General features: G+C 41.9%; 1 protein-coding gene across 2 annotated transcripts in view; it reads right to left on the reverse strand.

Annotated features, from left to right (window-relative positions):
* LOC136760208 (uncharacterized) overlaps positions 1–25,864 on the reverse strand; it is a 43,676-nt gene that overhangs the window by 7,193 nt on the left and 10,619 nt on the right. For both annotated transcript variants that reach the window (XM_066715510.1, XM_066715511.1), the window contains exons 4-11: positions 21,912–22,072; positions 18,871–19,011; positions 18,220–18,341; positions 15,886–16,054; positions 14,452–14,603; positions 6,618–6,742; positions 5,422–5,548; positions 1,888–2,021 (exon numbers count right to left, since the gene is read on the reverse strand). In XM_066715510.1, the coding sequence (XP_066571607.1) occupies positions 1,888–2,021; positions 5,422–5,548; positions 6,618–6,742; positions 14,452–14,603; positions 15,886–16,054; positions 18,220–18,341; positions 18,871–19,011; positions 21,912–22,072 (1,131 nt within the window). The remainder of the gene's footprint in view (positions 1–1,887; positions 2,022–5,421; positions 5,549–6,617; positions 6,743–14,451; positions 14,604–15,885; positions 16,055–18,219; positions 18,342–18,870; positions 19,012–21,911; positions 22,073–25,864) is intronic.

The raw sequence follows: 25,864 nt of genomic DNA on the forward strand, positions 1-25,864 counted from the left end.
GCACAACTCGCTTTACGGCCCCGAATAATGTTTAAATCCTGATCATTCAATGAACGGGATGACATTTATACACAACAAGGGAGAGGAATGTTTGGAAATGCTGCTCTTTCTTTTCCTGCTACTTACATTTATGACACTGATAGATACACTACTTTACATTTAGATTTATTTATGATGACAGATAACGAACTTACACCTGTCTGTCACGGCCAAATCAATGGTCAGTTACACTTTAATCAAGGCTGTGTGAAGTGTGAGGCCTGTCTGTGTTCATACTGAAGCCAAACTCAACAGACGATGCTACGGTGGCTGCAATGGCTCTTTCCACACCAGGAGTCTGACATTTTATCTTGCATCTAGATTTGGTTCCTTTCCTGAAGCAGCTTCCTGTTTCTGTCAGCGTGAGCACAGCCCACAGAATATCACCCTCGGTTGTAAAGACTCTGACGTTCATCGGTCGAGTAACTACGTGCTCAGAGGCAGGAAGGCGGATGGAGACGTCCCTCGCAGCTCAGACCGAGGCCACCCCATGCCATCTCCCCACTTCCCCACAGGACACAAGCAGCCCGGTCCCCAGAGCCAGACCACCCCGTGACGTCAGGCCGGGCCTCTCCAAACCCGCTCTCGAGCTCATCCCACACTCATCCCAGCCGAAAGCGTCTATTATTATCATCCCGAGTAGCCATGGAGTGCCACGGATGAATTACATTAGTGATGGTTCGTGTCGTCAAGCGCTAACAGCATTTCAGTTTTTTAATTTAGTGTTTTTAAAGATAAATGCCTGACAGATTGCATTAGCTTTATTGGACAGAAAATGACACCAATTCAGTCATTTGTATTGATGCAGCTACGCCTCGGGCACCAGTTACTGTCTCAACAAGAACCATTTCACCAGCAAGATCCAATTTAAATACATGTAATATTGTATCTTATATGTTTCTAGTCGTAACAAAACCAAAACAACAACAGCACAAAACACTACTTTTTTGTTAACACATTCTGTTAACTTGCAGTAGCAGCCAATGCCAGTGTTGGCAGTGATAAGATCTCTTTAAACATGGGCCAGGCCGCCACTAGCAGTTCTTTTACTTTCCGCACCACGATGGGGGGGGGGGAAAAAAGAAAGAGACAAGAAAATCTAAATACTCGTCCTTTGTAGTTTCAGAAATATTACATATTCTTTGGCTCCCACTCCTACGCAGGGCAATAAACCACAAGTGTGCCAGGAGGTCCTCTCTCTACAATTGCATTGAGTGCTTTGATGCTAGTCGGATTAAAGCTCTGATTTTCCTACTGACTAATGTAGCGAGACTGAGGTCAAACTGCGCCGTAATGGCCAAGGCTGCCAGTCGCTTCCTTCCCGCAGTAAGACTATCGTTATTTACAGGGATACGTTTCAGAAAGATGTCTAAATGGGTGGATCACGACGTCTGGAAGAAAACATTTTTGTCTCCACAACCGAGCTCCCGAAAGCATCGATTTGCCTGGGATACGCCCTTCTTATTGGTTTAATAAGCCCGACCGTTTGTAGCCGTCATTCGATGTCACACGTTCTTGTAAATGAGAAATAATTACTCGTGCACACAACAAAGGAAGGTTAGAAGTAATGAGATGAATGAAAGCACAGAATTTGGTCCACAGGAAGCGCAACGCATTATACACGCCTTTGTCGTTCGACGTACATCTCTGTGCTGCTGGTGCCAAATAAAGAGATGATTAAAAGACACAGCTCTCCCCACCTTCATCATCTCAGTATTGAAATTTAAAATGCCATAGAGTACAGTGTCCCTTACTAACACAACATTTTCTTAAATACCTGAAATTAGGGAGGATAAGATATCAAAAGAATCAAACGTCAAACATTGATCGTGGGGTTGAATGCATCACCTGACTGGTGATGTCTGTCCTCCAGGGGGTGACCTGCTGTCCGTCGCACCAGCCCCCGCGTCCGTACAGCCAGGTGCCATGTTCGTTGGGCACCACTCCTTCGGTCACGTGATCAGCGCACCCAAACGCAGTACCTGGAGGAGGCAGAACAGCCCTTTTCAATACAATACACATACCAACTGGACACATATCAAGTTGAAATTATTTAGTCCTGTACACTTTCCTCTCTCACATCGTGACCGTTTCAAGGAGAGGAAAGAGGGCAGGATTAAATAAAATCAACTTGATACTGAAGTATAATACACATGAGCTCAGCTGTGAATGTCAAGCACACAACCAGCACAGAAAGATCATTTAACTACAGCTGGGTCTATTATTTAGTTTAGCCTTGATTACCACTTAAGGGCAATATACGTCTTCGTAGTTGCAGGGGCCGCGCGCTCGAGTGTGCTTTATAAGTGCAACTGATAAAATCAGCCTTCCCTGGTTGTTATGCCTTAAATAAATAACGGGTTTGAGAGCTCGAGCCCATGCTGTATGTGAAATATCCGCAGCAGAAGGAATGTGCCATCTGCTTACAATTCGGGAGGACATGGCGGGGATTACAAATTATTCTTGTTAGTACGGCACTCTCGGGAGACCAGGCTGTGTTTCACAGTTTTCTCTGAGCAATTCCCCCACACTCGCAGCATCAAGCACCTTATAGAGACATCATGCATTACAGGAGAAATGGCTTTCAGTTATAGATCAGTATTTGAATATATCGTAACTGTCAATGTACTGTTTTCCGGGAAGAATTAACATTTCGAGGGGTGCCAACACCTATGTTGCTTTTTTGTTCAGTCGCGATTTTAAAACTGTTAAATTTAACCAAAACATTGCCAAAAGTATATGTAGTAGCAGGCTAAACATCGGAAGCATCCAAGTAATGAATGAAGAATGATTATACTGATCTTATAGCATGGAAGAATGCATAATAAAACCGTTAAAAGGCCCAAAACCAGATGAAAGATGCCAACTGTAGTGCAGCCAGTGAAGTCCCTGACAGGAGATCTTCGACTGGGTTAAAACCGTCAGTGGCAACTGGCACACTACAGATTCACCATTTCCCCTCATTCTTTACAAGGTCATTCAACGCTAAGTAGACCTCCGATCTCACGTTTAACAGTTAAACCCTGGCGTACACGGTTTTCCCGTAAACTGGTTGTTTTCTTGGATAACTGCACGGCGTATGTCGGTTGTTCCTCTCATCGCAGGCACTTCCCGTCCACTACATTAGCCTGGCTGATGTTAACTGGAGCCATTACTGGTATATGTCCCGTGCACAGAGATAGATTAATAAAAAGCATTTTTGTTTTTGAGGTCAACTTAGCGTCGTGGAGCACTATGCCCGAGGAACAATCAAATCAAACCCGAATACAGCCAGGAGACAGCCACTTAAACCTCAAGACTGTGAGGAGGAGGAATGTCTGGAATTCTAATCAGGCTTCTTTCATTGATCATGTCTTTACAGCCCGAGTGCTGTCAGTTTAATGTCCCCAGCATCTGTCTAAGACATGGAGGAAGTTAAAAGTGATTTTCCCCCCCGATCCCACCGCCGCCACCACTACTGTGTTCTGTCTAGCAGTCCTAGAACTGTATCAAAGCACTTTGAGTTAGAAAGTTTCCTTTTGAGTTGAGACTCGGATCAACGGCACTCGGTGTAACAAGTGTATCCAGAGAGGAAAGTCAAAATTTGAATTTATCACAGCTGGGAGGAGAAGAATAATTCACTGTAGAGAAAACTCAACTATATGGGAAACAGTTTGTGTCCAGAAAATTAACCTAACACATGTTTAAAACTGCAAACTTATTTTTCCTTTAAATACAACATATTCCTTTTCATCCTACAAAAAATATTTAGATTGCTTGAATAATTCGCAACATGTAATTGAATCTGATTACATTTGCAAACATCAACACGGATACCCAAATTCTATACCTTGACAAATATCCTGCCAGAATAAAAACCATGCTCACCCCACTACTATTGTGTGTGTGTGTGTACCTATTCACAATCAAAGGAACTGTGATTGTTTGTTAAAAATCTCTCACACACACACACTTTATTTCTATTATTTTTAAAATATTATTATTGCCAGTTAACAGACAACAAAAGACTGTATTAATGTACCATGAATATATTTATCATTCAGAGCGAATCAGTCAAGTCTGAATAATTACGATTGTGTTAACATCAAAAGAAGCTGTTTATTTGGTTTTATTTTCTTATAAGACAATATGGTAAAAACACCTCGGAGGTGTTACGCAACTACGGGTCTGATTTCAGCACTTCAGGCCAAAGAAATTTCACAGCGAATGTTAAATGTTTTATATTGTCTGTCAGAATTGTGAAGCCTGACGTTACCAAATGTATTCATTATTGCATATTTTAAAATACCAAAACAAGTGTCCTTACAGAATTGGTTTCCGTTGCTTCACAGCCAGCTCAGAACTTTCCTGACGACCGTGTTTGCTCTCTAGTAGCGTCACAAATAACAGCCAGGACGGATGAAAGCCACGCGTCTCCGGCTGCATGTGTGCGGGGCCGGCTGCCATTCGCAGTTGTCATGGCAACCTCCAAATGGGAGCGCTTGTGACACACAGATCACCGCCACCGTGATCCCCGTCTCCTGACTCATCACCGCCACCACGATCGCTCTCTCCCGATTAATCACTGCCTCCGTGATCCCTGTCTCCTGATTAATCACTGCCTCCGTGATCCCCGTCTCCTGATTAATCACCGCCTCCGTGATCCCTGTCTCCTGATTCATCACTGCCACCGTGATCCCCGTCTCCCGATTCATCTCCGCCACTGCGATCCCTGTCTCCCGACTCATCACCGCCACTGCGATCCCTGTCTCCCGACTCATCTCCGCCACTGCGATCAGTCTCCTGGTTAATCACCGTGTGGAAGTAAAATTAGAAATTCCTCTCACAAATGGTTTACTTCATGTATACTTAAGAAAGATAAGGTCAAGCCAATAGTCAGGCCAGAAGGTAGTTTGACCTCTGTTTGTTATTTTCGATGAGCATCTTGGAGAAGATGCAAACAGTATGATTTGAGTGTCTGCTCCCTAATCCTTGTATTGACCTATGAACTCTGTCCTCTAATATATTCTGCTTAGCAAGCTTTTAAGATAACATAGTAATGACATTAATTGTAACCAGATCTTTGTTTTCTGTGTATAAAAAGCTCTGACTTTTAGTATGAAATCAGAGCAACTTTGGAATCTACTTGATTCACTGTTCCTCTCCACGTCACGTGTAATAAAGGCATTGCAACGAACGCTCCATCCTGATTGAAGACTGGGTTTCTTCCACAACTGCCACTGATTTCGAGGTGCATCTGAGAGCGGTGTGGCTGAATATTGAAATTCACAGTCCTGACAGTGGAAACAATTGTCGAAAAAGAAACCAACGTGTGTTTATTTAGAACTCACAAGAGATCAAGATCATAAATATATACGTACAGGACAAACATCGTGATCTTACCTGCTTCATCAAACACCATGGAGTGATTGAATTTGTCGTTAACCACGAAGTGATGAGATGTCACACAGAACTCGCAGCATCCCTGGTCGTCGCTCCCGTGGCCGGTGATGACGGCGTAGATTTCCACCTAAACCCGGAGAATTAGGGACACAGAGACACCAGTGGCTGTGTGTGTGTGTGTGTGGGGGGGGGGGGAATGCGTCTTAAACAAAGCAGGGAATTGCAGGTAATGGCTCATAATGCCAGTGTTTTCAGGTATACTTTATGAAAGCATATATGTAAGATAATAACAGTGCATGAGGCGAGGAGGATATGTTGGCAATGGAACCAGTTGATTCGAGAGCTCTTGGACAGATGGATCTTGAGAGATGAAAGTGAGACAAAAGCCAGTTATTTGGTTTTGCTCTTACACATAACTATACATCATTATGATGATGATGATGATGATGATGATAATGTTGAAGGAAAAGTAGGGTTTTGTACATTTGCAAAGGTAAATAACAGCAGAGATCAAAGGAGGCGAGATCTTATTTCTCCGATCCCTCTACTGGAGTTGGGAAAAGAAAAGACTCTGGGGATTTTTTAGCTCAGTTTTGTATGCAGTGTTTCTGTAAAACAATTCAGCAACTCAGGCACACTGGGCAGCCGATATTCCAGCATTAGATTACAGATACATGAAGGGCTGAGCAAAATAACTTGTGAGAGAAGTATAGTGTCTGCACTGCTGAAGGTTAGTATATTATATATCATCACCATCATCAGACTATATCGATCCACTGCGGGATGAAGGCTCCCCAAGATGTTTCCACTTGCTCTTTTCCGTGACACTGCGATGTGTATCATTTCATCTTCCCATCTTCTATGTATCTTGTAGGTCTTTCTTCACCTCTTGGGATCCATTAAATAACTTCCTTTGTCCATCTTTGATCTGATCTTCTTGCAGTGTGTCCGGCCCATTGCCATCTTAACATGTTCACTTTTTCAATTATATATAATAAAATAAACTCACAATTAAATAAATATTATATATATATATATATATATATATATATATATATATATATATATATATATATATATATATATATATATATATATATTAGTGCCTTTTCACTGGTGCTTAAAAGAATTTCGGCTGCACATCACAAACTCACTGCAGTTACAGACGGTCAAGCGCCACATTAAACAGTTCTCACTTTTCTTGTCGATGCTGGCACGGTGAAGTTGATGGGCTTGTATCCCTTATTATAGTTCTTGTCAAATGTCCCTCCGTTAAACAGCGGCTGCAGCAGAAATGGCTGAAGTGCCTCAGATTGTTTCCCTGTGAAAAGAAATACGATATTCTCAAATATATTTCATTCTGTTTTTCATGACAGCGTGCAGGTCACACCTGTATTACTTGTACAACAGATTGCAGGGGGACCTAAATGAACCCTGAGAGGATACGGTGAAATGTCTGTCTCTGTGTGTGTGTGTGTGTGTGCATTTTGATTTTTGATTGCATACACAGAGATACACATTATAAAACACAAAAACATAAAGGAAAACATTCGACACCAAGGCATGAACGAAAAACAGTAATTCGGTGAGGACGTGGTTTGGTCGCTGCTCACCTTCGAGATGAAAACACATCCATGGCACCTTTTTAACAAACTGATTTTCCCCGGGTTGGGGCGGATGACACTCACACACACCAGTGGATAATGAGAAAAATCTCCAACACCCGTAAACAGCTCTCGGCGCGCCTCGCCTTGCGTAACAAGGACAGTCAAGAACACAATCTAATTACCAGACTAATGCACAAGCCCACCAATCCCATTACATCCTGCTTGGTAGTGCCTGATGGTATTTGCCAATTTGAAGGAATTACCATCACATAACACACGGATTGGATTGCACACATATTGCACACACTAACGCATAATTGTGTGTAGTGTGACGGGGTCATGTGTGTCAAGTTAGAAGAGCAGTGTTGTTGCCTTGAACAGACAATTAGGAAGAGCTGCACTCTCTTGTTAAAGGAAAGACTTAATGCTTTTAATTTCAAATCCCCCATTAGATCCATCACAATTTGAACATGTGCCGACTTCTCTCTCCTTCTTCCCCCGGTGTGTTCACACCATTTCACAAATCCCATTTTTTTTTTCTATTAATAAATTATAAGATGGCATTTGCCACCTGGTTTCCAGCAGAGATTAAACCTGTTAAATACACGCATTGTGATGTATGCTATATAGCGGAACCCCTGGGTTAATTAACTTGTGTTTAATTGAAAATATCGCTTTAGAAAGATGACTGGGTTACATTGGGGGAAATTCAAGATTTAACTCCGGTCTTTAGAGTTAAAAATAAAATTAATTCAGCCAGACAGTGAAGCGATCTTAATTGAATAAAGAAACTATCTGATGGACGTGACTGTGTTTACGCAGGAGAAATAAAAAAAGAACTTAATTTGAAGAAATAAATTACTCGAAACTAAATGGATGCATAAATCTAGGATCTTCAGCGCGTTATGACTCATGTAGCTTTTGTAAAGGTATGAGTAAGAAAGTATGCATTAAGAAATGAGAATATTTATTAGTATTAGATGATCAGACCTAATGGAGCGGGTCAGCTATCTGGGATGACGGTAATTTATGCCGACAGGATTCATTTACAACGAAGTCAGAGCAAAAAAATCACTTTCTGACTTGCGTGGCTTTTTTTTTTGCAACTGCTTGAGCGGGATTAGTTTATTCAGGATCAGTCAGAAGACAGCTTAACTAAACTGCCCTGCCAGAGGTTTTGCATTTAATTTGGAAAGGCATTGCATTAAATAAAACAAAGAAAATCTAAAGTCTTAAAAAGTTTTGAAAAAGTTCTCTGCTATGGAATAACAATGACAAAAGTGTCCATAACTGCCATGAACAGTTAGCTTAATTTGGACGACAGATTGTGAGTTGAAGTCACAGTGGGGGTCTTTGCAGTTTGTGTTCGTGCATTAATATCTTGTCTTGAGCATCAGTTGACTCGCAGGATTAGAGTTAAACCCACTCCCAACCACAGTTTGCTCCCATGGTGGACTCTGGGGAAGGGACGTTCATATTAAAACAATACTTTTTTTGTTTGTATTTTGTAGGTGGTTGGTTGTTTGGTTTGTTTAACAAAGTAAAGGTGACAGTGGAGTATTTCTCCTCAATCTATAGGAGCTCCACCACAGTGCAGGGTCAACCAGGTGTCAAGTCCCACTCCACACTCTCCATTGACCCTGTAGACCACATCTGAATCTTCTCATACGACATCACTTGGCTTCTGCAAGCTCAGGAGTCAACAATAACTCAAAGCAGAGAGATGATACGAGTTGTAAAATCAGTCTGACGTCCCTGTGTCCCGAATTAAATTAGCAGCAGCTGTTTGGTGGGCTTCCGTGTAGTCCCGGCGGCTTTGTAAATCTTTATACAAAAACTTTATACAAGCAATTTATCAGGGGTACTCACAATCTTATTAAAATAAGAAAGCTGTCTACATTTCCAAACAGATTACATTGAGAGAAGAATCAATAATTGGCCTGACGATATAGTGTAAGCCATCCAAGTTACAGCATGAATAATAATACGGCGGAGACTAATTGTATTCTCCTGTTGTAATTCATTCCCCCAAAAACCCACTGGGTAACTTGCTTACAGAGACACCCACAGACACAATTACGGACAGAAATTAAGAAGCATGAAAGCTTTCTTTGTTAACAGCAACATTTCTAAAAATATTCAACGTACGTCGTCTTCCTGGGCACTGAAGATCTTCACACATGCAATGAACGTAGTACAGAGGACGATATCAAATAATACCATTTAAATCATCTAACACTCCCCACCACAGTGTGTAGTTTAATTGTGAACAATCTGGCAAAAAGCATGATGGGATACCTACAGAGAATTAAAACCCTGCCTATTCAGCACAGACCTTTAGAAAAATATTTTTGATTAAATGTGGAGTGACTTACAAGGTCATAGCCGCTGTGTAACTATGGTTAAATGCAGACCCAGTAACAGGAAGATTTCTATTGTGCTAAAATCAAAAACGAAATATGTAGGGTCATGATTTTATGCATACAGGTACTGCTGTACCTCTGCATCTCTGCCACTAGCCTGGTTTTGAAGGATGGGCATCAAACGGAAATCCAATCCATGCCAGGGATCATTTATGCCTTTACTTAACTGCCGGCACCGCCGAAGCGCATTGCTCCTGCTTTATGAGTCTCGGGGGGCTGAGGGGTGTCAGCTTCGGATGACAAACGACAATAGGGCACAGCGTGTGCTGGCAAAGGCTTCCTGTGACATCGATAAACAGCGCCGTGTTTCTCATACAGAAGAGCTCCCAGTAACGTGGAAGTAATTCCTAATGTGGCAAGACGCGAGAGCGCAGGGATCCCCCAGACGAGAGCACGTCTATTCTCTGCAGCACTTTTGTTTTTTAGACCTTTAAATAATTTATGTGGGCAGAGATTTTCACTAGCAGTTAACCACCCTGACGGATCTCAAACAGGTTCTGTAAAACTAGGGTGTTTATTTTAATTGTTTCTTTGCTCGGCACAACCCAGTTATCAGTATCAGTATCAGTATTGCTCCGTCCCCGCGGCTCCACTCACAACTCAGCGTAAAATGTGAATTATGACTTCGAAGCACATGGTATTTTAGGCACCTACACCAGCCCCCTCCTTCACACCACAGCTTCATATCAACACAACCCGATCCAGTGACCCGGGGCTGGTGGGCCCAGTTTATAGTCCATTACTTGGATACCATATAGAATTGTTTGTGCACACCATTATCATAAAAACCATCTCAAAGAGGTAATACGACTCCGGTTGAGGGGTAATGATTTGCTGTTCCTGTCACAAACCACTGCCATCCTCTTACCGTTTTCTCCTCGAGGTCCTGAGCGCAAGGACGTAATAAAGCACTGTTGTGTACAATGAATCACACGCTACTCTCATGCGTTTATGAAGAGTCTGAGACCGGAGAGGTTCGTTGGGTTCGATCCCGGCTCGTGTCTTTAGCCGCTGGTGTCTCGGCAACAAAATTTAGGGGAGAAAACACACAAATTGATGATTCCAAAATAAAAAAATAATACAAATAATAACCTAAATGTCAGAATCCAAATAAACAGATTCCACCCAGACAACTTCCAGTACACTATTGTCCTTAGAGACATCTGTAGGAGTTCACATTAACTGCATATAAATAAATAAATACCTTTTCTTTCTTCTTTTTTTTTTTAATGAAAGACCTGCCAAAGATAATTAACGGTGCCGAGATTTCAATCCTGCGAACTCCTCTACTCGTAATGGAGCGCATTCCTGTAATAGAACACTTTAATGCTCACTTTTCCCCTGACAAACACCAATTACAGTCATTCAGCTCCTCCAGATAATACACTTTCTTTGAGCGCAGATCCTTAATCGGAGCACCCGACTAATTGCATGTTGAACAGAGCTTTTAACGCAATGTTAGCTCCTGATGACAATTAATTAATTATGTGTTGTCACCCCTCCCCCCCAAGAAACTATGGATTAAAGCAGAAAGCCAGGATCGATGTACATTTTTATAGATAAGCAGTTTGCATTCCTTGCTTCAAAGCCTTGGATATTGTATGGGTATCTGACCAATGATTATAGAGCAGGAGGGAAGGCGTGGTTTTTTGTGTTATTTTAGGTCTGCTTGGATAGTGGGTTAGTTTAAGAGAAGTCCACAATACATCCAAATTGGACCAATCAAGTCCTCAGACGTGGCTTCTTATTAATTTCCCACCTGAAAACAAAACAAATCACTAGTTAAATACTTAGCCATGTAATTTGTGTCTTGTTTAATTAAACACAAATGACTATAGTATCATCCTTGGGAATGTTACAGACTTTGCACAGAGTCTCCAATCACTTATAGAGGAGGTTCCCAGCCTCCCAGTCCAGTTCCTTGGTCCTGCAGGACCCCCTACCCTGCTGGTTTTTGTTCCAACCGAGCTCTCAATTACTTAATTGAACCCTTAATTGAAGTAACAATCTGATTAGATTTGACTATTTAAATTCTGTAAAAAAAGAGTTGGTTGTTAAATAAGTTCTTTACATAATTCTATACTTAACTTAAAATCCCTACTGTTTGAAATAAGTAAAAGGCTCTGATTTAGGAAATTATTTGTTCAATTAAGGGTTCAATTAAGTAATTAGGAGCTCGGCTGGAATTAAAACCAGCATGGTAGGGGCTCCTCTGGGACCAGGGTTGAGAACCACTGACTTATATAATCTCCCCCCCCAGCCCCGCCCATCTACACAACCGCGCTCTGTAACGAGCCACTGACTGTGCATACTAAGCTGCAGTCACACGACAGGGCACACTGTACACAGAGAGGCCAGAGAGTCGAGTCCTCTGATCACGTCTCTGCTCTGTCAGCTTGTTAGCTCAAATTATCGCACACAGAGACAGTGGCTGTGGTCGGGCACAACATCTGATAAACAAACTACAGTGTCATCCGAGGGCGGTCTCGTAAATGACACGTCGAGAACGCCCACCTGAGTGCGGATGAATACCTCAAGGCCTTGTGGGATGAACCGCAAACATGACAGAGATTTGTAACCACGGTGAATTGAAGAACCCCTTTAAGGTACCTGTCTGAGAGATCCTCTTCACGAACCCTCACAGCTGAAGGCTCGTCCTACGGCCCCTGTTCTCCCAGAGTAACACAAATAATCAAGCCTCGACTGAAACTGTCAGTGTACAGGTTACAAGTGTAGCTCTCCTCTTATCTAGATCCCCTGCTGTGTCCCTCTCCCTTGCGCTTTGTCTCAAAGACACAACAGAATTGAATTACCACCCCTAGACAGAACGAATCAGCCGGTGTGTGTTTGTGTCTTCAACGCAAAGCTCTCCTCTTTTCTTTTGGTTTCGATAGTAATCAGCTGTTTCCAACTGAATAAGAGAAGATGAATAGATCATGACTTTAATAAAAAATGTATTATATTGAGGGCATCTTTCAAAAGCCACAAAGTGCACAAGCTGAATCACAATGTGCCTAGTATACACACAGACACACACTATACAACACCTACAAGAATTACATTGCAATGGTAAGTTAATAGATTTTTAATAGAGTGCATGTTACTCTGCCAAGAAATCTGCTTTCCAAAACTCAGAGCAGGAATCACACGTACAGGAGATTTGGATAACCAGGGAAAAAAAAAGTGTTCAGAGTTTAGCAGTGAGGTTGTTTGATGTGCGGATTTCAAGGTTTGAGGTTTATATGAAGGCAAAAGGTATTGTATACATTCCTGTCGCAAAGTCACTCAATGCCACAGGAATGGTAGGAGGTAGATTAATCCAATCGAGGCGCTCTTGGGTGCATACAAATCAGTCTGACTGGCTGCAGGTCTGGAATTTTCTAATTCAAAGGGCCGTGTGTTCGTATTTACTCTCTAACACGGGAAGCATAAACCAAACACTTTTTCTCTTCAGTTCTTTGCTTTCAATACAGGTACTGTATGTCTCAAAATTACATCCGTTCTGATATACTATATGAACCGGAATAGAGGAATGTCAACAGAACAAAATTCAGTTTTCTCTAGATTTGCATCTGCTTTGAGAACACTAGGACACAATAATAGCGTTTTAGAGTTCATTGTTTTTCCCGTCTCACCACAAGCAATATGATGCTTTCCAATTCACACACAATTCACAAGAAATTATTCAGAATGATATTGCAAAAACAATAATCTGAGGAATAAAATGGCAGGACAATGCATGACATCCAGTAAGATCCTGTTCTCATTTTCTGGCTTTGTACTTTCTTTCCAGTAAAATAAAACATATACATGAATATATATCTATATTTAAAAACTTTACAAGCTAATAAAGTGTAATATGAACATTGGGAATTCAATTTAACTTCAGCCTGCAGTTATGACAGGGAAAAAAAATATTATAATCGCATTACAGAACAAAATTATTTTTGTATAATTGCTGCTCTAAAATGCAAAGCAATTTGGTCTATTCTCTCTCCAGCTAAAAGGCATTAATTTATGTACACGAGAGTGGAGTTAGAACAAAGCCTGATTCCTTGTCCTCTTGAGTCGGTTTCCTTATTAGATATTTAACAGAGTGAGCAGGAGTCTGGGTCATTAAATGCTGAACTAAATTTGCATCTGATAATAAATGCAAATAAAAGAATGCAGGGAGAAATAAGAATAGATTAACAAAATACAATGAAATTTCAAGTGAATCTCTTCAAAAGCGATTGTCGGGAAAAGCGGAAAAAGCTTTAAAAACAGTAAAACATTCATGAGCCGCCACATCACATAACTTCACTGCTGGGGCTGAGACAGAAGACCGGAATTGTTGACATAAAAAAGGCAAACAGGATGTCAGGGTATATTGTCAAAAGTGTAGAATTGAGAACAAGGGCAGTGATGTTCATACTGTACAATGCACTAGTTAGAGCTCATCTGGATACTGTGGACAGTTCTGGGCTCCACACTTCAAGAAAGATATCGCTGCTCTAGAGGCAGTTCAGAGGAGAGCAACCAGACTTATTCCAGGTCTGAAGGGAATGTCCTACTGAGAGACTGAGGAACTGAACCTTTTCACCCTGGAACAGAGGAGACTACGTGGGGACTTGATCCAAGTCTTCAAAATCATGAAAGGCATCGACCACATCAAACCAGAGGAGCTTTTCCAGATCAGCAGGGTCACACGCACCCGGGGACACAAATGGAAATTGGGCTTCAAGGCATTCAAGACAGAAAACAGGAGACACTTCTTCACACAGAGAGGCGTCACAATCTGAACAAACTCCCCAGCGATGTGGTTGAAGCAACAATTTGGGAACATTTAAAAACAGACTGGATAGGATCCTTGCATCACTTAGTTATTAATGACACCAAACGAGCACAATGGGGCGAATGGCCTCCTCCTAAACTTGACAAATGCCAGAACAAAATACGGCACTGTCCCTGTGAAAAGACAAACCAAAGTTGAGACGAGATTTATTAATATTACACGTTACCTGAAATGGACTGGTTGCTTTTACTAAATCGAAGGTTGAGCGATGTGATCCAAGGCTTCGCCCACGGGACGGTTTTCATGGTGAAGGTGCAGACGCCGCCATCAAGGAGAGCCAGTAAGGGAGACGCATCCGTCAGCCAGCGGCCGATGCCTCTGTGCCATGGAAAGAGAACAGGAAGAGAGGTTGGGATGTCTGAGACGCACTTCCTGTTCTAACAGGTTCAAGTCTGTAAAAATGACAAAAATAAATAAATACTGCCACTACTGCAAAGCTTGATAAGGCTTGCACAGTAAACGCCTGTCAAGAAGCTCAACCCCAAAAAATTGCATCACTAAGCTATTAAAAACCCAACAGCCTTGTTTGAAACCTTTGCGCTGTTCTGCTGTGCCTTAAAGGGCATCTACAGGCTTCTGATGGAAACATAAAACAGTCCTGGGACTTGAAATATAGATGTGACATAAGAAAGCTGAGCCACGGCCACAGATGACACCCTGAGGGTATCTTCTTCGCTGCTGGTGAGGTCACTGCGGCAGAGAGAAGATCGGTGATTGATGTCTCGGTCAGGGCTTGGACTTTAAATTGTCCAGCCTGGACTTAAGGTAGACATTTATTTTTCCCAAGAAAGGGGAGACTTCACTAATAGCAACAATTCATAGCATTGGGTATCGCTTCTTAGTTTATTTTTGTTCAGTTCAATGATTAAGGTTGTGCACTTTTAAACAGTAAATTTAAAGTTAATTGGATCAGTTTAATCCTGAATGGAAAACTCCTATATTAAACCAATTAAGTAGTTGTTTCAGTGGTAATTAAGAATGAATCCTTCTTTCAATTCAATTTCAATTCAATCTGACTGAAGAGTAGAAAGACCCAAAGAAAGATATATAAATACAAATCAGATTATCCTCTAAAGCAATATTTATTAAATCACTTCCAATACTGTAAGTACAATAACATCTTGCTTGAATTAATATGTTTTTTATTAATTTAAATATATGTATTGGGGTGGGGGGGGACTGGAATCCACATATTAATTTTGAGGAGCAATTTGTCTTTCTATTATTCATTGTTTCACTGCAAATTACACTGTAATTATTGTTACATAACTTCTGCACTTGCCACTTTTCACACAAAAAGTAATTATAGAGTGGAGTGTCTACTCTGCTATTAAGACCTACAATTTTGCCTGCCACAAATCACACTAGGTAATAAACAAATCTGCATTCTGGTGCTGGAGAAATCTGCAGAACCTGCAGTACACCACAAATTTGATAAATCATGTTTAATTTGATTTGGTTTTGATCAAACAGTAACTTCATGTAACCCAGCTCTTGAAAACAAGCACAGCACCGAGATTTTCATGAGTCAGGTTTACATTTCATTATCGGTCTCGTCTCACCCAGAGAGCCCCCGAACCGGTCCTGGTCCAGACCTCACCTGCGGAAGGCGGTGATCCAGCGGCCCAACTCCAGGCCACAGAGGGGGCCCTGGCGATCACAGCACACGAACAGCTGCACGGTGTGGTCCCAGGGCGCGCAGCTCTCGTCCCACGGGTCCGGGCACGACAGAGACGTGTCCAGTTGAAAAACATCGAAGGAGAATAAGTCTGCAGTTCAGGTGACAGAACAGTTCAAGTGTCATGAATCTGTGTTCATCTTGGATTTTTATTTTTATAATAAGGATTTCCCCTGACATTTCACTTTGCAAAACATTAATTTAAAATTCGGTTAATCATGTGGATTTTGTATGGTACATAGAAACTGAAAAGTATCTCTGAATGTGCAAGCGAAGAGGGCAGGGGCATATGTAGGTTAATTCAGTGGTACACCTTGGTTATTGTTGGGGGTAACTGGTAGATTTGTTAACAGGGAGTACCTAATATCAATGAACTGCAATGTCTGAAAACGAATGCAACAAATCACTGTGAATATAAGCATTTTGTCAAGAATCAAATAAAAAAAATGTGAAAATTGATAAATTATTTCCTCTAGAGAGGGAAGGATTTAAAGACTAATCCGCACATCAGACTAAATGCAGGTCTTGAGTCCCCCCCCTCCCAACACACCAGGGACACTTCTAAACCTACAGCATTTAAAATGTTGCCACAAGCAAAGAAAGCTCATGATAGCTTACCGTCAAGCACACCTTTAGTATGTGAGGCAAACAAAGTAAAACAATAGTAATCCGAAATGCATAACATTTCTAAATTTCTAAACAAATCCTGTCTGTCCTCCTTCGGACCGAATCTTTCGCGGCAGCTTGCAATCATTTAGATGTGTCTAGTGGTCGATTACAGCTTTTTGAACGAAGAAATCGCCAGGTTTTTTTGTACAGGGCAGAAACCCGGGCTGGACCTCTAGTACCCTATAGGTACATCACTTCACATGACAGATACCACCTCAGGTCACTGCCGTCCACACAACCAGACTTCCAAGGAATCTGACCAGGTGTTACCAATTACATGAGCGGAGTCGGCCTGATTTAGGCGTGTTGTGAGCCCTCGTGGCTTTGCTACACCCGCCGAGTGTTTGTGGAGGTTTTAGAGTCTGTTGGCCAATGTGAAGAATTGCACCTGCTGCTGCAGAGTGTAAAAACAATGTACAGACTGGTGACAACAACAGTGACACACACACACACACACACACACACACAAAGCTGTAGACATCGGGTCAAGACAAATGGATACGATGCAGGCAGTGGAAGTACAGACAGGAAAACTACTGGCATTACAAGCAACAGGTCCCAGAACACGAACAAGGAGTTCCCGTCATTTTCTCTCGACTCTCTTACATGCAAAATGAAAAACTCTGGATCCATCAGGGCTGCCCCCCAGTCTCTTCAATTTTATCCATTATAAGTTTCACATGACCCAGGTTACACGTCTCCTCTCTACTACCATTATCTAAGACAGTGTGTGGGGGCGGGGGGACCTTTTTGAAATCTTCTAATTTCACCTCTAACCCCAAGACAATGTGCAGTCTGTCAGTTTCATCACAGTCACATCGCCTCTCCGCGGGGTTTTGGTCTCCATTAACGTCTTGCCAATCGTCACTGGTAATCTGGTTCTACTGTTCACCTTTGTAAGAAACACTATCTTTGCTGGATATGTTGGGGGGATTTAAAATGTACATATATACGTGTGTGTGTGTGCTGAACCTTTATGTCAACTGTGCATATTTTTGTTTTCTCTTAATGTCAAGAGAATCAAATCTTGGGATTTAATCGGTGTTTCAAGTCTACTGGACACATGTTGTTGGAGCCAAGTGTGAAACAGCCCTGTAGCGCTTTCTCCTGCCGCCGTGAGGAGAATATCTGACTGCAGGAGCTTGGTCACGGGTCTCGTTAACCCACAGCACATACGTGAGTGAAAGACTGTGACAGTGGACTTGCAGAGACTGCCAGGCAACAGCGTCACTCCTGCTGAAGAATGTGAAGTGGATCTGTGAGTTCATGGCTCGAGCTGACGCAGTAAAAGAGATCGATTCTGGTCTGCTCCTGTGGCTTGTTGGTCGCACAGCATCCAATAAAGGCATGTGGGGTTCAAAGAGATGAGCAAAAGCCATTCAGGAGTCAAACTGAGCAGAGAGAGAAGGAGAAGCCTGACAAATAATGGCCAAAATTCGCTGCAAGTTGAAAATACATTAATAGTTCAGCTCATGACCATAGCAGCCCAATCTGGATCCCAGCATATCTGTTACATAGCTTCACGAAAGCAGTTTTATATTGTTGCAAATGACTCAGGACCAACATTAGCATTTGCTCGAGAATTACCTTCTGGAAGTCCCACGGTAGCGACCGCCCCACGATCCCCTTGCATCAGCGTGTGGTTGAACACATTGATGGTCTGAGATGGCTTCTGGAGCTGACCGTGTAACTGCTGAGCATAATCGAACCTGAAGGGAAAGAGTCGTATCGAAAGGTGTTCCCCACATGACTCGCTCATCCACTGCTTCACACGGTTGATCTGCAGTCTAAAGGTTTATATCACACTACACATTTTGGGAAATAACGAATATCTAAAGCAACAACCTAAAACCTCAGGACAGCTTCATAAAAGGTTTCATTCTTTGTAGCAGGAAACAGTTTACATTGCCTGCCGCATCAGGAAAGCCATAAAACGCATGCTTAACCATCTACCGAGTCCCAGCAGCATATTTCACTCCCATCGCCTCCGCGGCTGAAACCGAGAGGGCGATTCCCCCGAGTGGATCTGCCACTATCGGCTGTCAGGCTCAGATTGATGGTGTCTGGTGGTGAGGAAGGTTAGAAGGCTGGGAAACTCCTAAGTAGGGATGACGTTCACAGCTCCTTAAAACAGTGACTCCAACAAAGTATTTGTACAGCACATTTAAAATATGTTATTGTGTACCATATTCACTGGAAAGAAAATCATAATAATATCACCTGATTTACTGCACTTACCACTGCGTCTGCCAAACAAGGAACTTAAAAGTGGGGTAAAGAAACCAGCCCATCTCTGCAAGCTTCCCATCCTGGTCAATGCCAAAGAAGAAGTTCGGAGACGGCGTCCTTTGGAACGACACGTTCACTGGTTTCTGCCCTCTGCAACGGAGGAGAGACGCTGCCATTTTTTTTTTTCACACGAGTATAAAAGATTCTGCAAAGTCTGATAATGAGGAACGAGCTCAGTGTGGAACCAATTTTCTACTTAACTGCCCCTTCACTTCTCAAACAAATTCTGGGAGACCTACATTGTGGGCAAAATGATTCAGGAACCTTTGCTTCCTTTTCTCCATAGTAATAATGACATACAGAAATAACTTTACTATAAAGGCCTTCTGCATAGAATACAAACAAGGGAGACCATTTCACTTTTCAACAAAAGCAAATTCCTGTCTGATCGATTTGAAATTGCAAAGCGACAAGTCCTTGGTCAAATTACATTTTAATACGGTACGCTTTGAATTGACACAAAGCATTCCTGTGCCAGTGTGTCGCTCAGATTTTACAGCAAAACAAAAACAGCAGTGCATTTTCTAATACTGGTTTGTAGAGAATCTCAGATACAGGTGATTTCAGCACAGCAAAACAGAGATCAGAGTCTACCAGGAATACCAATGAAAAATTACTTTCAGGGGGCGCAACGTTTTGCCAGGTCCCTAGTTCCCCTCGGTCCAGACATCCCCTCCGCTGTTCACGTAGAGAAACTGCTTCAGTTAAAATGATTTAAACAATATTATTGATGTGGCAAATTAAATTGAGCTGTACGATTTCCAAAGACACAATTTAATCATCATATTTACAGGGTTTGCACACTGTGGGCTCCTGCACAATATTTCCAGTAGATCTGAGTTTGCCTCCTGGGAGCCAAGACATATTATTAAAAGAAACCAGAGGAGGGGGAAAGAAAAGAAAAGAAAAGAGTGCCGTTTTCACATGCCATTAGAGCTTGATGTGACGGAAAATCCTCCGCAAATAAACCCATAGATAAACATAGAGATAGAGGAGGTTGGAGTGCGTGTTAGTAGGGGTGAATACGGAGCCCGACTATGATGTTGAATGAAAGTCATAAATTATCTCCCAGGTAGCCAAAAGGTTTGTGTATGTGGGCTGTGTTTGTTGCGCTAGATCAAGGCTTTCGTTCTTTTATGTAAAGCGTTTACTTACAGCATTAGTCATTAATGTATCGCTCCATTGATACATATACGCACATATATAAAGGGCTTAGGGGCTCAGCTGGTGGTGCTGACGGATGATAGTTATATATACACACATGTTCAATGTATTATTAGTAGTAATAAGCAGGACTGATCTCTGCAATGAACCCTTAAAGAAAGCTTCGGGTCGTGATGTATTGTGGTTTAATGCCTGTGTAATGAACTCAGTCTAGAAATATTATATTTGTTTTTAAGGTGACAGAAAGCAACTTCATTAGCGTCCGTGTGCCACCAATTCATAACCACGGCCCCCACCTAATTACACACATACATTTTCAAATTGAAGGCAGCGATCTAATATGGTCCCCCTCACCCTCCCCGCCCCCCTCCCACGCTAGTAGTTCACACAAGGGCTTCAAGGCAACACGTCACGCCTTAGAACCCAAGCCGTGTTGCGGAATGTGAACAGGAATGGTGTCACGCGTGTCATTGGTTGCGCGTCAGTCCAACAGTAGAATACGAGTGTGAAATCGCGGTGCTGTGATCTGTCCTTTCCAACAGGCAAGGGCTTTTTTACGGCTGTATTTTTATCCAGTTTTAGCAGCAGAACCGCGGTCTTGTACAACTTTTGTCGATTTTCGACTGCAGTTTGATGCTAAAGACAGGCCCGCATTAAACCATATTGGGCCCGTGACTGATGAAATGCAGTCCGGGGGAGGGAGGGGGGTGCTGATGAAGTGGGTCCATGTAGAGCGTCAATAGTAGCCTGGGCCCCCAGCGGTAAGCCCTTGCAATAAGTAGGGCCTCGTTAAAGAAATTCACTTATTTGCTTGACTTCCTTCAAACGGTATGCAATTAGAATAATAATGATGAAATCAAGTCCTGAAAATTATATATCTGAAAAGAACTATAATTATTATAGGGGAGAGAGAAAACAAAGTAATTGTTGCCTTTATTTTATCATTCATATGGAATTTATTCAGAACCATTAGAAGTAATTACATAACTCCTGGTTTCAGATGCACTAATTCCCGTGACCAGCAGGATCAGATACCCAGACTGTACTAATGCGTTCTGTCCATCTACAATGTTTATTTTCCTGACACGTACCTTACACACACACAGTTGCTAGATAAACACCCCCTTCTAGAGGAGAGAAAGACAGAATTTTGTTTGAAGGAGCTATGGGTACCCCTGAGGGACAGTTTGTGAGTCTACTTTACAGTTCCAATGAGGATATATTAATAATTTTACAAGAACAACAAAAACAATCGTGGAAAAGGAAAGGAAAGATCATGTTGACATTAATGGTAAAAAATAGTCTACTGCTACTTCCATGCAAAGCAATTACAGTTGGGGCATCACATAAATAAATACCAAATCAGTAGACGTCTTGCGTAAAACTCTGTTGCTCTATTCCAGCACAGAGCATTGCATTTTTAAGCCGATGGTCTAGTGAGTCACCATCCACAATATCATAAATGAGCTGTAACCATTTGTTCCAAAACGCTGAAGATAAATCACTTCGCTGTTAATGATTTCCTCTAAATATAAGTGCAACATTAATGCATCTTTACAAGGACAAGGACAAAAGTGATCTGCATAAAACACTCGGTGTAATACAATCCGTACGGCCCTGGGACACGTGTGCATTTTAACTAGGTGTCTGCGAGGCTCGAAGGAAGAGTGAAATATCGTCAAGGCAAATAGAAGTAACACATCATCAAAGAGAAGAAAGAAAAGACTCTCAGAAAGCAGAAGCAGTGGTTTTATCCGTGTCACATCCCCAGTTTTTCCAAGCATTTAAAAGACATGAATAACCCTTTATGGCCTCTCAAAGCTCACCGCAAAGCATCCGCAACAGCCAACTCCAGATGTACCATCGACGCAGGAATGCTAAGCTGTGTGTAACACTCAGCACCAGCGCAGTCCATAAGCTGAATTGGATCGCCAAGACCTGCGTATACCAGAACCCCAAGGGCTTTGGATGAAGCCATGTTCTTCACCTGTAAAAAGATATCCAGTATTAGTATTAGGGCCTGTGCTCTTTCTAATCTATATTAATGATCTGGACTCTGAGACAGTTAGCGAACTTGCCAAATTTGCAGATGATACTAAAATAGGTGTCTCAGCAGATCCAATCTCGGCAGCACAGGCTATTCAAAGGGACTTAGATAATATTCAGTTGTGGGGCGACACCTGGCAGATGAAATTCAAGTGCAAGGTAATACATGCAGGTAACACAAATATCCACTATAATTACACTATGGGAGGAATAGAACTAGATGAAGTAACGCATGACAAAGACCTAGGAGTCTATGTGGACTCCTCACTTTCTCCATCCAAACAATGTGGGGAAGCAATAAAAAAGGCAAACAGGATGTTAGGGTATATTGTCAAAAGTGTAGAATTGAGAACAAGGGCAGTGATGTTCAGACTGTACAATGCACTAGTTAGAGCTCATCTGGATACTGTGGACAGTTCTGGGCTCCACACTTCAAGAAGGATATCGCTGCTCTAGAGGCAGTTCAGAGGAGAGCAACCAGACTTATTCCAGGTCTGAAGGGAATGTCCTACTGAGAGACTGAGGAACTGAACCTTTTCACCCTGGAACAGAGAAGACTACGTGGGGACTTGATTCAAGTCTTCAAAATCATGAAAGGCATCGACCACATCAAACCAGAGGAGCTTTTCCAGATCAGCAGGGTCACACGCACCCAGGGACACAAATGGAAATTGGGCTTCAAGGCATTCAAGACAGAAAACAGGAGATGCTTCTTCACACAGAAAGTCATCACAATCTGAACAAACTCCCCAGCGATGTGGCTGAAGAGACAATTTGGGAACATTTAAAAACAGACTGGATAGGATCCTTGCATCACTTAGTTATTAATGACACCAAACGAGCACAATGGGGCGAATGGCCTCCTCTCGATTGGAAACTTTCATATATCAAAACACTATTATTATGTTTGCATGACAAGTATTTGGTGTTTAATCTGGACAATGAGTAGCTTTAAAGCAGCTACTACACAAGGAGGTTCTACAGAAAAATGGGGCGTTCAATTTCGATGGCATCCTTTAACACTTGAAGATCTCCTGGTGCGACAAAAGGCATTGTGTACCGGACATCTGGAAGTTGTTTTTATGGATCGGCACTATTCTTCTCAATGAAAAACTCAAACGATTATCCAATTAAAAGGTTAATATAAACAGATATTCATAGTCAAATATTTATCTCCTGAATACAGATGAGAGTTTGTATGCGACTGGTCATAGTGTTGCCAGATTTAAATTTCAATGGCAGAGGAAATTAAAACCATGCTCGAATCACTGAATGAGCGCCGGGTCAGAGATCGGTCTGCTACGAGGTGTCGAGGTTTCCTGTTCTTTGATTCTTCCCCAATTCAAATCCTCTCCTTTGTGATGCGGCCTTTATTTTTTCTACTTTTGAACAGGGTTGCAAACAAGCAAGTGATGGTTCAGTTTGAGGAACAAAATGCATTTAAGCTTTTGTTGTTAGAGAAGAAATCGTTGATCAGTAACTCCTGACCAAAGAGTTAACGTACTGTTCAAACCGTTTTAAGTTAAGACAGAACACTGAAGTATACAAAAAGGAAAGAAACATACAGAAAGAAAGAAATGTAGATATCCATTAAAGTGATTACCAATTATGTGAAACTCTTAATATAAAGCTCTGGCACGGTGCTAGGAAAGAGGTGTTCCCTGGGAAATTTTTCTGACTGCCGCCACACATATAAAGCACTTCAATTGACCCAGAGAGGCTGAGTCACACATCCGCTCGATCCGGAGAGTTTAATGGGTTTGGCAAGAAATGTCTGAGGAGCCAAACAGTTCTCTAAGTTGCCCTGTCCTATGATTCATAGCAATCCACAACAAAGCCCTCATATAATTTAACTGCTGGGTAGCAAGAAGGCCTTGTGTGCCAATTGGTATTTATTCATGTTCCAGGGTCAGATACAGTTATGTCCATAAATATTTGGACAGAGACACAATTGTCATAATTTTGACTCTGTATGCCACCACAATGGATTTGAAAGGAAACAGACTTTCATCTTTAATTTGAGGGTAGTTACATTCAAATTGGGTGAACGGTGTAGGAATTACACCCATTTTTATATGTGGTCCCTCCAATTGTAGGGTCTCAAAAGTATTTGAACATAATCATGAATTAAATTGTGAGTTTCAATACTTTGTTGCAAATCCTTTGCAGGCAATGACTGCCTGAAGTCTGGAACCCATAGACATCACCAGATGCTGGGCTTGTTCTCTGGTGATGCTGTGTTGGCCTGCACTGCAGCTGTCTTTAGTTCCTGCTTGTTCTTGACATGTTTTGCCTTCAGTTTTGCCTTAGAAATCAAAACAAACCAATCAGAGAGATAGCAAAAACATTATGTGTGGCCAAATCAACTATTTGGTACATTCTTAAAAAGAAAAAACGCACTGGTGAGCTCAGGAACACCAAAAGGCCCGGAAGACCACGGACAACAACTGTGGTGGATGACAGAATAATTATTTCCCTGGTGAAGAAAAACCCCTTCACAACCGTTGGCCAGATCAAGAACACCCTCCAGGAGGTAGGAGTATCTGTGTCAAAGTCAACAATCAAGAGAAGACTTCACCAGAGTAAATACAGAGGGTATACCACAAGATGTAAACTGGAAACAGGAAGACCAGATTAGAGTTTGCCAAAAAACATCTGAAGAACCCTGTACCGTTCTGGAACAACATCCTATGGACAGATGAGACAAAGATCAACTTGTACCAGAATGATGGGAAGAGAAGAGTATGGAGAAGGAAGGAACTGCTCATGGTCTGAAGCATACCACCTCATCTGTGAAGCATGTTATGGCATGGGCATGTATGGCTGCCAGGGGAACTGATTTCCTTGCATTTATTGATGATGTGACTGCTGACAAAAGCAGCAGGATGAATTCTGAAGTGTTTAGGGCTATATTATCTGCTCAGATTCAGCCAAATGCTTAAAAACTCATTGGACGGTGCTTCACAGTGCAGATGGACAATGACCCACAGTATACTGAGAAAGCAACCCAAGACTTTTTTAAGGTGAAGAAGTGGAATGTTCTGCAATGGCCAAGTCAGTCACCTGACCTGAATCCAATTGAGCAGCATTTCACTTACTGAAGGCAAAACTGAAGGTAAAACACCCCAAGAACAAGCAGGAACTGAAGACAGCTGCAGTGCAGGCCTGGCAGAGCATCACCAGAGAAGAAACCCAGCATCTGGTGATGTCTATGGGTTCCAGACTTCAGGCAGTCATTGACGGCAAAGGATTTGCAACCAAGTATTGAAACTCACAATTTAATTCATGATTATGTTAGTTTGTCCAAATACTGTAAAGTAAGAATGCTTTCAAAAGATAGACATGTTAATAGATTATATTTTATCGATTAACTAAATGCAAAGTGAGTGAACAGAAGAAAAATCTACATCAAATCAATATTTGGTGTGACCACCCTTTGCCTTCAATACAGCATCTATTCCTCCAGGTACACTTGCACAAATTCAGGGATTTAGGCATTTTTTCACACCTGCCTAAAACTTTTGCAGAGTACTGTACAAATAGGTGTAATTCCTACACTGTTCACCCAATTTGGATGTAACTACCCTCAAATTAAAGATGAAACTCTACACTTAAAGCATATCTTGAATGTTTCCTTTCAAATCCATTGTCGCAGTGTACAGAGCCAAAATAATGACAATTGTGTCACTGTCCAAATATTTATGGACCTAACTGTATATTACTCAGATTTCCA

This window comes from Amia ocellicauda, chromosome 10 (genome assembly GCF_036373705.1).
Source record: "Amia ocellicauda isolate fAmiCal2 chromosome 10, fAmiCal2.hap1, whole genome shotgun sequence".
Lineage (NCBI taxonomy): Eukaryota > Metazoa > Chordata > Actinopteri > Amiiformes > Amiidae > Amia > Amia ocellicauda.